The 12,210-nt window shown below is 34.2% G+C and overlaps 1 protein-coding gene across 6 annotated transcripts in view; it reads left to right on the plus strand.

Moving 5' to 3' along the window:
• ATRX (ATRX chromatin remodeler) overlaps nt 1-12,210 on the plus strand; it is a 308,545-nt gene that overhangs the window by 240,430 nt on the left and 55,905 nt on the right. For all 6 annotated transcript variants that reach the window (XM_057719184.1, XM_057719187.1, XM_057719185.1 and 3 more), the window contains one exon: nt 61-169. In XM_057719184.1, the coding sequence (XP_057575167.1) occupies nt 61-169 (109 nt within the window). The remainder of the gene's footprint in view (nt 1-60; nt 170-12,210) is intronic.

Below are 12,210 nucleotides of genomic sequence, written 5' to 3' on the forward strand. Positions count from 1 at the left end.
AGAAAATCCTTACTACAAGGATAACAATATATATCTCTTTTTTTCTCGTTGAATTTTCAGGTGAAGGGAAGTGGCTCCGAAACATTGACTATTACCGTTTAGATGGTTCTACAACTGCTCAGTCAAGGAAAAAATGGGCTGAAGAATTTAATGATGAAACTAATGTGAGGTAGGAAGCATTTTCTGAATGTATAGATAGTTTTTAGTAAATCATTTAAAATCTACATATAGTAAAATTCACTCTTTTTAGTGACTACTACTATAATTTTTGACAAATGCAAGATAGAGTCAAGATATAAAATGGTTTTATCACCCCTTAGGAACTTCACTCATGGAATCATACAATTTGTAGCCTCTTTAGTCTCACTTTTTTCACATAGCAAAATGATTTTGAGATTCATCCACATTGTTGCATATGTCAATAGTTTGTTCCTTTTTATTGTTGAGTAGTATTCCATTGCATGGATGGATCCATTATATGGATGAATCCATTGTATGGATATATGGTTTGTTTCCGTAGTTTTCATTGTATGGGTGCGTAGTTTGTTTAACCATAGCCATTAGAGAGATTTTGGAGTTGTTTCCAGGTTTTGAAATTAAAATTGAAGCTGCTTTAAATATTCATGTATAAGTTTTGTTTGACCGTAGATATTTGTCCAAATGAAATGAAAATCCAGGAGTGCAGTTACTGGGTTATATGGTAAATTTATGTGTAGCTTTATAAGAAACTGCCAAACAGCTTTCCAAAGTGGTTGTACAATTTTGCATTCCCACCAGCAATGTGTGAGAGTTATAGTTGTTCTACGTTTTTGGTATTATCATATTTAAAAACAAAAAAACTTCCCATTTTAAAAGATATGTAATGGAATCTCATGTGATTTTAATTTGCATTTCCCTAATGGATAGTTGATGTCAAGCATCATTTCATGTGCTTATTGGCCATTTTTATATCATCTTTGACAACACATTTCTTAGTGTCTGAAAGTTAACAGGGTATTATTTTCTTTTTAAGCTTTTTATTGGAATATAATTGCTTTACACTGTTGTGCTAGGTTTTGCTATACAACAAAGTGAATCAGCTGTATTTATACATATATCCCCATATCCCCTGCCTCCCGCGACTCCTTCCCACCCTCCCTATCCCAGCCCTCTAAGTCATCACCAATCATCAAGTTGATCTCCCTGTGTTATGCAGCTATCAATATATACATTTGGTAGTGTATATATATCAATGCTACTCTCTCACTTCGCCAACAACCTGTGTCCTCAAGTCCATTCTCTACATCTGCATCTTTATTTTTGCCCTGTCACTGGGTTCATCAGTACCATTTTTTTTAGATACCACATATATGCATTAGCATACGGTATTTGTTTTTCTTTTTCTGGCTTACTTTGCTCTGTATGACAGACTCTAGGTCCATCCACCTCACTACAGATGACTCAGTTTCATTCCTTTTTATGGCTGAGTAATATTCCATTCTTTATATATGTGCCACATCTTCTTTATCCATTCATCCGTTGATGGGCATTTAAGTTGCTTCCATGTCCTGGCTATTGTAATAGTGCTGCAGTGAAGATTGTGGTACATGTTTCTTTTTGGATTACGGTTTTCTCATGGTATATGCCCAGTAGTGGGATTGCTGGGTCACATGGCAGTTCTATTTTTAGCTTTTTAAGAAAACTCCATACTGTTTTCTATAGTGGCTGTACCAATTTACATTCCCACCAATAGTGCAGGAGGGTTCCCTTTTCGCCACACCGTCTCCAGCATTTGTTGTTTCTAGATTTTTTGATGATAGTCATTCTGACTGGTGTGAGGTCATACCTCATTGTGGCTTTAACTTGCATTTCTCTAATGATTAGTGATGTTGAGCATCTTTTCATGTGTTTGTTAGCCATCTGTATGTCTTCTTTGGAGAAATGTCTATTTAGGTCTTCCGCCCATTCTTGGATTCGGTTATTTGCTTTTTTGATATTGAGCTGCATGAGCTGCCTATGTATTCTGGAGATTAATCCTTCATCACTTGCTTTGTTGGCAAATATTTTCTCCCATTCTGAGGGTTATCTTGTCTTGTTTATGGTTTCCTTTGCTGTGCAAAGCTTTTAAGTTTCATTAGGTCCCATTTGTTTATTTTTGATTTTATTTCCATTATTCTAGGAGGTGGGTCAAAAAGTATCTTGCTTTGAGTTATGTCATAGAGTGTTCTGCCTATGTTTTCCTCTAAGAGTTTTATAGTGTCTGACCTTACATTTAGCTCTTTAATCCATTTTGAATTTACTTTTGTGTATGGTGTTAGGAAGTGTTCTAATTTCATTCTTTTTACATGTTGCTGTCCAATTTTCCCAGCACCACTTTTTTTTTCATTTTATTTATTTATTTATTATATTTTTGGGCGGTACACCCAAGTTCAATCATCTGTTTTTCCCAGCACCACTTTTTGAAGAGGCTGTCTTTTTTCCATTGTATATTCTTGCCTCCTTTGTCAAAGATAAGGTGCCCATATGTGCGTGGGTTTATCTCTGGGCTCTCTATCCTGTTTTCTATGGGAATTATTGCATCTTTTGATGTATTCCTGATGCATTTGTGGAGAGAGATGTACTCCATGTCCTTCTACTTCACTACCATGTTTCCTTTGGTATTCTTGATCTCTTTATTTATTCTAGAAATTTGAATAATATACTTTAGATCACTGTAGGTGGAGGTTGTGTTATATATATGTGTTGTTGACATTGCTTTTAACTATTAGCAATTAAAATACTTGAACTGCATTTGGAAGAGAAAAATTTATGTGTGTACGTACATATAAACATTTGCACGAATACATACACATGTGTGAAAGTATTGCCTTTAAGAAAGTGATGAAGAGATGGGGTTAGTTTAATGAAAAGATGGCTAAGATATGACTTAATAAATGTTCCAAAGTATGAAAGGTATTATATTTTACGTGTAAAACATGTTTTAATTCTGGCAGAGTCCTGAACTACACCTAGGGTTAAAACTAGAGAAATTCCAGTTAGACCATAGGGGGAATATATTCTTATTAGGTGTTAAAATGTATAGACTCTGGGAGAGCTTACAAAGGGATTGTGTGAGTACAGTAAAGTTTCTTTACAAATGATTATATAACTATTTAAAGAGTAAGTACATTTGTATATTCTGTTTGCCATGTTTTAAAAAATTATTTGTGCATGAGTGTTAAGTAATTTTATGTGTGATCATAGTCTAATTTGTCAAATTTAATCTAAATCTTTGACTTGCTCAGTTTCCCAAATTTTTAAATATCATAATAGCATATGATTTGTCCCAGAATAGTCATATTTAATAACTAGTAGGGAACAACATTGAAATGTGGATGGTAAGCTGTTAGCCTGGCTTATTCACTAGCAAATTAACCCCCAAACATATGGCAGAAAATGTCTCTGATTCAGATTCATTGTGTATATACCTACACACACACATAGACACACATTATACACAGATGCGCACAACACAAACACTCCATAGATTTGAGGGGTTTCTCTTGAGTAGCTAAGCCTGTAAACTTGTCTGGATTAAATTTGCAAATGTCAGAGATTGTGTCTCTTTTTCTACCTGTCTATCTTCTATTTTCTCATGAGTCACTAATTTTCAGAAAATAAAATATAAATATAATTTTGTTTATAGTTAAGTAGTTAAAAAGACACATTAAGATAAGCTTTAAGTTAGTGACCTAATGTTGTCTTGTGTGGCCAAGAAGCAGTTTTAACAGTCTCAGGGCCCTTGGTTAGCTTGTTAGTGTTGGTTTTTGGCTTTTATTTGTTTTTTTTACTTTTTATTTTATTTATATTTATATTTTTATTTAGAGTCAAAGGAACTTACAAAGATAGTATAGAGAGGTACTATGACCTTTCACCTAATTTCTCCTAATGGTTATATCTTACCTGTAATATCAAAACTAAGAAATTGGCACTGCTTCAATGTGTGTGTATATCTGTGTTTTTTTTTTAAATCACATATGTAGAGATTCCTGTAAGCACCACTGCAGCCAAGGTACAGAAATATTCTATCACCACAGAAATTCCTCCGTTTCTGCCCTTTTATAGTTGTACCCATCCTGACCACCAACATTGCCACAATCCCTAACTCCTGGCAATAACTAATTTGTTCTCCATCTTTATAATTTTGTCATATCAGGACTGTTATATAAATTATATCATAGTATATGTGATCGTTTGAGATTGGCCTTTTTCACTCAGCATAATGCCCGTTAGTTTCATTCAAGTTGTTGTGTATAGCAGTAGTTCATTGCTTTTTACTACACAGTAGTATTCCATGGATTGGATGTACCAGGTTGTATAATATAAACTATGCATCTACTGCAGAGCATTTTGTTTGTTTCCAGGCTATGACAAATAAAGGTACTATGAACTTTGTGTACAGGTTTTATGTGGACCTGAGTTTTCATTTCTCTAGTATAAATGCCCAGGAGTGCAATTTCTAGGTTACACAGTAAGTGATTATTTCATTTTTTAAGAAACTACCAGTTTTACAGAGTGGCTGCACCGTTTTACCTTCCCTTCAATAAAGTGTGAGAGATCAAGTTTCTCTGCATCTTCACGAACATTTGATGTTATCACTGCTTTTTATCTCAGCTCTGTTCATGGGTGTGTAGTGGTATTTCATTGTGGTCTTATTGCATTTCCCTTACAGTTGGTTATTTTGAGCAGTTTTTTGTGTGTTTATTTGTCATCTGTACATGCTCTTTGGTGAAATGTTTCTTAACGTCTTTTGCACATTGTCTTTCTTTTTTTTTCTTTTATAAATTTATTTATTTATTTATTGGCTGCACTGGGCCTTCATTGCTGCACACGGGCTTTCTCCAGTTCCGGTGAGTGGGGGCTACTCTACATTGTGGTGTACAGGCTCTTCATTGTGATGGCTTCTCTTGTTGCGGAACTCGAGCTCTAGACGTGCAGGCTTCAGTAGTTATGGCATGCAGACTCAACAGATGTGCCTCATGGGCTCTAGAGCACAGGCTCAGTAGTTGTGGCGCACGGGCTTAGTTGCTCCGGGGCTTGTGGGATCTTCCTGGAGCAGGGTTCGAACCCATGTCCCCTGCATTGGCAGGTGGATTCTTAACCACTGCACCACCTAGGAAGTCCTGCCCATTTTGTAATTGAATTGTTTGCTTTTTTATTGTTGAGTCTTGAAAATCCTTTATATAATTTAGGTATGAGTCATCTGTTATATGTGGCTTGCAGATATTTTCTGCCAGTCTATGGGGTGTCTTTTCATTTCCTTCACAAGGTCTTTCATAGAGCAAAAGTTTTTAATTTTGTTGAAGTCTAGTTTGTCAGTTGTTTTAATCATGCTTTTGTTGTCAAGTCTAAGAATTGTTCCACAAGCCCTAAGTCCTGAGGATTCTTTCCTTTGTTATTCTCAAAAAGGGGTTCATGGCTTTACATTTTATATTTAAGTATAAGGTGCATTTTAAATTAATTTTTATCTAAGATGTGAGATTTGGGTTGAGTTCACTTTTCTTTTTTTCTCTTTCCTCTTTTTTTTTTTTTTTTTTTTTGGGGCTGTGGATGTCCAATTGCTCCAGCACCATTTATTGAAAAACCCATCCTTTCTTTACCGAATTGCTTTTGCATTTTTTGTGAAAAATCATTTGGCTATACTTGTATGGGGCTATTTTTTTTGGTTCTAGTCCATTGGTCCATATATCTGTCCTTCTGCCATTACTTCGTAGTCTTGATTATTGTAGCTATGTAAGAGGCCTTAGCATCAAGTCAGTATCTCCCACTTTATTCTACTTTCTCCAAATTGTTTTAGCTAGTCTATATCTTTGCTTTCATGTATAAATTTTAGAATACTCTTGTCTAATCTACAAAAATCTTGCAAGAATTTTAATAGGAATTGTATTATATCTGTTCTCAATTTGGGAAGAATTGATATCTTTACCATATTAAGTTTCCCTTGAACATAGTATCTCTGTTTATATAGATCTTTGATTTTTTTAATCAGCATTTTGTAGTTTTCAGCATATAAGTCCTGTATATGTTTTGTTAGAGTTATACCTAAATATTTTTTGAGCAATTATAAATGATATTGTATTTTTAATTTTACTTTTCACGTGTTCATTGGTAGTATGTAGAAATGCAGTTGATTTCTGTGTTGATCTTTTACCTATGATCTTGCTGAACTCACTTATTTGTTCTAGGAGTTTGTTTTATAGATTCCTTGAGATTTGCTACTAGACCATTATGTCATCTGCAAGTAAGGCTAGTTTTCTTTCTTTCTTTCTGATCTGAATGTAGTTTGTTTCCTTTTCTTGCCTTGTTGTTGGCTAGAACTTCAGTAACATGTTGAATAGCAGTAATAAGAGCAGACATCCTTGCCTTCTTAATCTTAAGAGAAAAGCATTCAGTGTTGATAACTGTGATGTAGCTGTAGATTTTTTGTAGATACTCTTTATTAAGTTGAAGTTCCCTGCTATTCCCCTCTACTCCTAGTTTGCTAAGAGTTTTTATTATGAATGTGTGTATAATTTTGTCACATGCTTTTTCTGTCTCATTTAATATGATAAGTTTTTTCTTTAGCTTATTAACATGGTATATTACATAGCTTGATTTGCAAACTGAACCAGCTTTGCATCCCTAGAATAAACCCCATTTGGTCATGGTGTATAATTCTTTTTATGTAGTGCTGGCTTCTATTTGCTAATATTTTGTTGGGGGATATTTATGAGATATTGGTTTATATCCAGTTGTTTTTGTACTGTCTTTGTCTAATTTTGGTGTCAGGATGGTATTGGCCTCATAAAATGAGCTGAGAAGTGTTCCTTCTATTTTCTGAAAGAGATGTGTAGAATTTCTGTTAATTAATCTTAAATTTTTGGTAGAATTTGCCAGTGAAACTTTCTGGCCTTTGAAATTTCTTTTTTTGTGAGTTTTAAAATCATTAATTCAATTTCCTTAATTGTTATAGGACTATTCAAATTCCCTATTTCATATTGAGTAAGTTGTGGTGGTTTATGCTTTTTGAGGAATTGGTTCATTTCAAATTTATGTATAGAAGTGTTCATAGCATTCCCTTATTATCCTTTTGATGTCTTTTGGGTCTATAGTGATAGCCTCTATTTCATTCATGGCATCAGTAATTGTGTAGTGTCTTATTTTTGTCAGTCTTGATAGAAGTTTATCAATTTTATTGATCTTTTCAAAGAACCAGGTTTTTATTTAATTTATTTTCTCTATTTTTTCTTTCCGTTTTCAGTTTCATCTTGTTTTGACTTAGTTTACTCATCATTTTCTACCTTCTTGAGGTGGAATCTTAAATTACTCATTTAAGACTTTTCTTCTTTTCTAATATAAGCATTTAGTGCTGTAAATTTCCCTTTCAGCAGTGCTTTAGCTGTCATACAGATTTTGATATGGGTTTTATTTTCATTCCATTCAGTTCAGTGTTATTTTTTTTTCTTTTGAGACTTCCATTTTGAGTCATAGCTAGAAGTATGTTGTTTAATTTCTAAGCATTTGGAGATTTCCATTTTTCTGTTATTGATTTCTAGTTCAATTCAGTTCTATTCAGAGAATATACTCTGTATGATTTCAGTTTTTAACTCTGCTGTGTTTTGTTTTATTTATGGATCAACATATAGAACATCTTCATATATCATACATGAACCCTTGAAAAGAATGTATTTTTTTTGCGGTTGTTGGCCAGAGTTTCCTATACATGTTGATCAGATCCTGTTATTTAATGGGGTTGTTGTATTCTTCTTTGTGTCTAGTTGGTTATTGATTTCTGAGAGAGGAGGGTTGAAATTTCTAACTATAATTGTGGATTTGTCTGTTTCTCAAGGTTTTTGCTCCTCATATTTTCAGCTCTGTTGCTTACTGTATACATATTTATGTCCCTCACTATTACTCGTAATTTTCTTTGGTCTGAAACATACTTTGTTTCATACTAATATAGCCATTCCTGCTTTATTGATTTTTTTCCAGATCTTTATTGGCGTATAATGGCTTTACACTGTTGTGCTAGTTTCCACTGTACAACAAGGTGAATCAACCATATTTATACATATATCCCCATATCCCCACCCCCTTGAACCTCCCTCGCTCCCTTCCTCCCTATCCCACCCGTCTAGGTCATTACCCATCATCAAGTTGATCTCCTTGTGTTATGCAGTTGCTTCCCACTAGCTGTCTGTTTTACCTTTGGTAGTGTATATATGTCAATGCTGCTCTCTCACTTCCTCCCAGCTTCCCCTATACCCCCCTCCCCAAGTCCTCAAGTCTGTTCTCTACATCTGCATCTTTATTCTTCCCCTGCCACTGAGTTTATCAGTACCATTGTTTTAGATTCCATATATATACATTAACATACAGTATTTGTTTTCCTCTTTCTGACTTACTTCGCTCTGTATGACAGGTTCTAGGTCCATCCACCTCACTACAAATAACTCAATTTCATTCCTTTTTATGGCTGACTAATATTCCATTGTATATATGTGCCACATCTTCTTTATCCATTCTTCTGTTGATGGCATCTAGGTTACGTCCATGTCCTGGCTATTGTAAATAGTGCTGCAGTGAACATTGGGGTGCATGTATCTTTTTGAATTATGGTTTTCTAAGGGTATATGCCCAGTAGTGGGATAGTTGGGTCATATGGTAGTTCTATTTTTAATTTTTTAAGGAACCTCCATACTGTTTTCCATAGTGACTATATCACGTTATATTCCCGCCAACAGTGCAGAAGGGTTCCCCTTTTCTCCACAGTCTCTCCAGCATTTATTATTCCTAGATTTTTTGATGATGACCATCGTGACTGGTGTGAGATGATACCTCATTGTGGCTTTGACTTGCATTTCTCTAATGATTGGTGATGTTGAGCATCTTTTCATGTGTTTGTTGGCCATCTGTATGTCTTCTTTGGAGAAATGTCTATTTGTCTTTTTCCCGTGTTTGCATAGGGTTTGTTTTTTTGATATTGAGCTGCATGAGCTGCTTATATATTTTGGAGATTAATCTGTTGTCAGTTGCTTCATTTGCAAATATTTTCTCCCATTCTAAGGGTTGTCTTTTCATCTCATTTATGGTTTCCTTTGCTGTGTAAAAACTTTTAAGTTTCATTAGGTCGCATTTCTTTATGTTTTTATTTCCATTACTCTAGGAGGTGGGTCAAAAAGGATCTTGCTTTGATTTATGTCATAGAGTGTTCTGCCTATGTTTCCTGCTTTATTTTGATTAATGTTTACTTGTTATATCTTTTTTCTTTTACTTTCAACCTACCTATTTTGTTATATTTGAAGTGAATTTCTTGTAGACAGCATATGGTTGGGGTTTTTGTTTTTGTTTTGTTTTGTTTTTTTTACCCATTCTGTTAATCTCTTTCTTTTAAATGGTGCATATAGACCATTTACAATTTTTTTATTGAGGTACTATTGACATATAACTTTATATTAGTTTCAGGTGTACAATCATGTACATTTAATATAGGGCTTGAGGCTACCATTTTAATTTTTTTTCAGTTTCTTCTTTTGTTTCTAATTTCTTTTTCTATCTTTCCTGTGGGTCACTTTTATAAATTTTGGAATTCCATTTTGATTGGTGTATAGTATTCTTTAGTGTTTCTTTGTGTAACTTTTATAGTGGTTGCTCTAAGTATTATATGTACATAACTGATCATAGTCTACTGGTGTCATCATTTTACCATTTTGATTGAAGTGTAGAAACCTTTGCTCCTTTATGTCCCTTTCTCTCCCCCATTTATAATTATCTTAAATGTTTTCTTTATGTAAATAGATTACACCAGGCACCATAATAATTTTTTCTTCAGCCATCAATTATAATTTTGAAAACTTAAGAGAAGGAAAGTCTGTTTTAGTCACTCATAATTTTTGTTTTCTTTTTTCTTTCCTCCTTCCTAATGTTTCAGTATTTCTTTTATAATTCTTTTTTTTTAAAAGAAGAGAGAGAACTTTCCTTTAGCCATTCTTTTAGGGCAGATCTACTGGCAACAAATTCTGTGAGTACCCTCATTTGAGAATTTATTGATTTTCCCATCATTTTTTGAAGAATGTCAACTGAATGTGGAATTATGGGTTGGCAGTTCTCTTCTTTTAGCACTTTCTTTTATGTTGTGCCACTTACTCCTAGCTTCCATGATTTCTTAAAACTTGCTATTTTTACAAATTTGGCTTTTTTAGAGTCTACGTGTAAGTGCTACCATAATATCCTTGTCTTTGTCTCACTTATCTCACTTAGCATAATGTACTCAAGGTTTATCCGTGTTGTCACATATGGCAGGATATCCTTCTTGGCTGTATAACATTCCATTATATATATATCCCACATCTTTTTGATTCATTCATCCATTGATGGGCACTTTGGTTGTTTCAGTATCTTGGCTGTTGTGAATAATGCTGCAATAAACGTGACTGTGCAGATATTTATTCGACATCCTATATTAATTTCTTTTGTATATTCACCCAGAAGTGGAATTGCTGGATCATGTGGTAGTTCAGTTTTTAATTTTTTGAGGAACCTCCATATTGTTTTCCATAGTGGCTGAACCAATTTGTGATACAGACAACAGTATTTTGTTGTAATCGTCAAACTTGCTAAAAGACTAGAACTTAATTATTCCAACCACTAAAAAGAAATAATTATGTAACATGAGGTGCTATTTGTCGCTGTAGTGGCAATCATATTACAGTATATAAATGTATCAAATTAACATGTTGTACACCTTAATTTTATACAGTGTTATGTGTCAGATATATTTTAATTTTTTAAAAAACTGCTATTTTTCAAATTGGCTTTTTCTCCTGTCAGTAAGATCTTGTTTCTCTCTCACTTCTTTCAAGATTTTTTATCTTAGTTTTTAGAAGTTTGACTTTGGTGTGTCTTGAAATGGATTTCTTTGGTTTTACCTTGTTTGTGCTTCATTCAGCTTCTTAAATTTTTAGGTTTGTGTTTCTTGCTAAGTTTTGGTAATTTTCAGCCATTATTTCTTAGAATACTTTTATAGCCCCTTCTTTTTTTCTCTTCTCCTTTTAGGACTGATGACAAGACTGTTAGATCTTTATTATAGCCCTATAGGTCTCAGAGTCTCTGTTAATTTTTTTTTATTTCTGTTATTCACATCAGGTCATTTCTGTTGTTCTGTTTTCAAAGTTCATTGAATCTTCTCTGTTCTCTACGTTCTACTGTTGAGCCCATCTATTGAGTTTTTTGTTATTGTATTTTTCAGTTCTAAAATTTCCATTTTGTTCTTCTGTTTGAATTGTGTTATAATTCCTGATTCTCCACTAGACCTCCTTTGATACTAACCCAGTAGTGGGGGAGAGGGTTTTTCTTATTAACCATTGGGTGGGGGTAGATATCCTGGTTCCCTACGTGGTCTTCACTGACATTGCTTGGTTGGTGGGAGGACTTTGTTAACTCAAACTTATCTGACATCACTGTCTGGCAATGCCTTGTTAAAACTAGATGAGGGTGGAAACCTGGGCTTCCCACTCAGCCTTTAGTGACAAAGGTGGAGGTGCACCACAGTTTTTCTGTATCGTTTGGAGTCACATGGTTGTTGTTTTAAAGTTCTCTGTCTTGCAGGTCTGCCCCTTTTTTGGTCCTTTTGCTAGAGAGAGAAGACTTTTCTTGGAGATTTATTTTGATAGCACCCACTGATGTTTCCAGATTGCTGGGTTTTCAGCATTCAGTCTGGGATATATGAGGCAAAAAGAAAGCCTGTGGAACTGACTGCCATGTTGTGCCTCAGGTCCCAATCCAGTGTGCTTCCTTTTCACTTTTCAGAAACTTCTTATGTTCATTTTATATATAATATCCAGAAGTTTTAGCTGTGCTTATAGTGAGGAATAGGGAAAAGTATGTCTATTCCATCTTTCCAGAATTGGAAGTCCAAAGATTGCACTTTTTAAAGAATTTTATCTTTTAGTGAACATATAGATGCGCTTGTGTTGTATATATATGTCTAGAAGTGGGATTGCTAGGTAATAGGTATATGCATGTACAGCTTTAGCTTGTACTGCCAAAGCATTTTTCCAAAATGGTTGTACCAATTTGCTCTCCAACTAGTGGAGTATGTGTTTCATTTGTTATCTGTCCTCATCATCACTTGATGATGCCTATTTTTTTTAAGCCTTTGTCACAGATATGTAGTGGTAAGGCTTCATAGTTTTAATCTGTATTTTCCTGATA

Source organism: Hippopotamus amphibius, chromosome X (genome assembly GCF_030028045.1).
Source record: "Hippopotamus amphibius kiboko isolate mHipAmp2 chromosome X, mHipAmp2.hap2, whole genome shotgun sequence".
Taxonomy (NCBI): Eukaryota; Metazoa; Chordata; class Mammalia; order Artiodactyla; family Hippopotamidae; genus Hippopotamus; species Hippopotamus amphibius.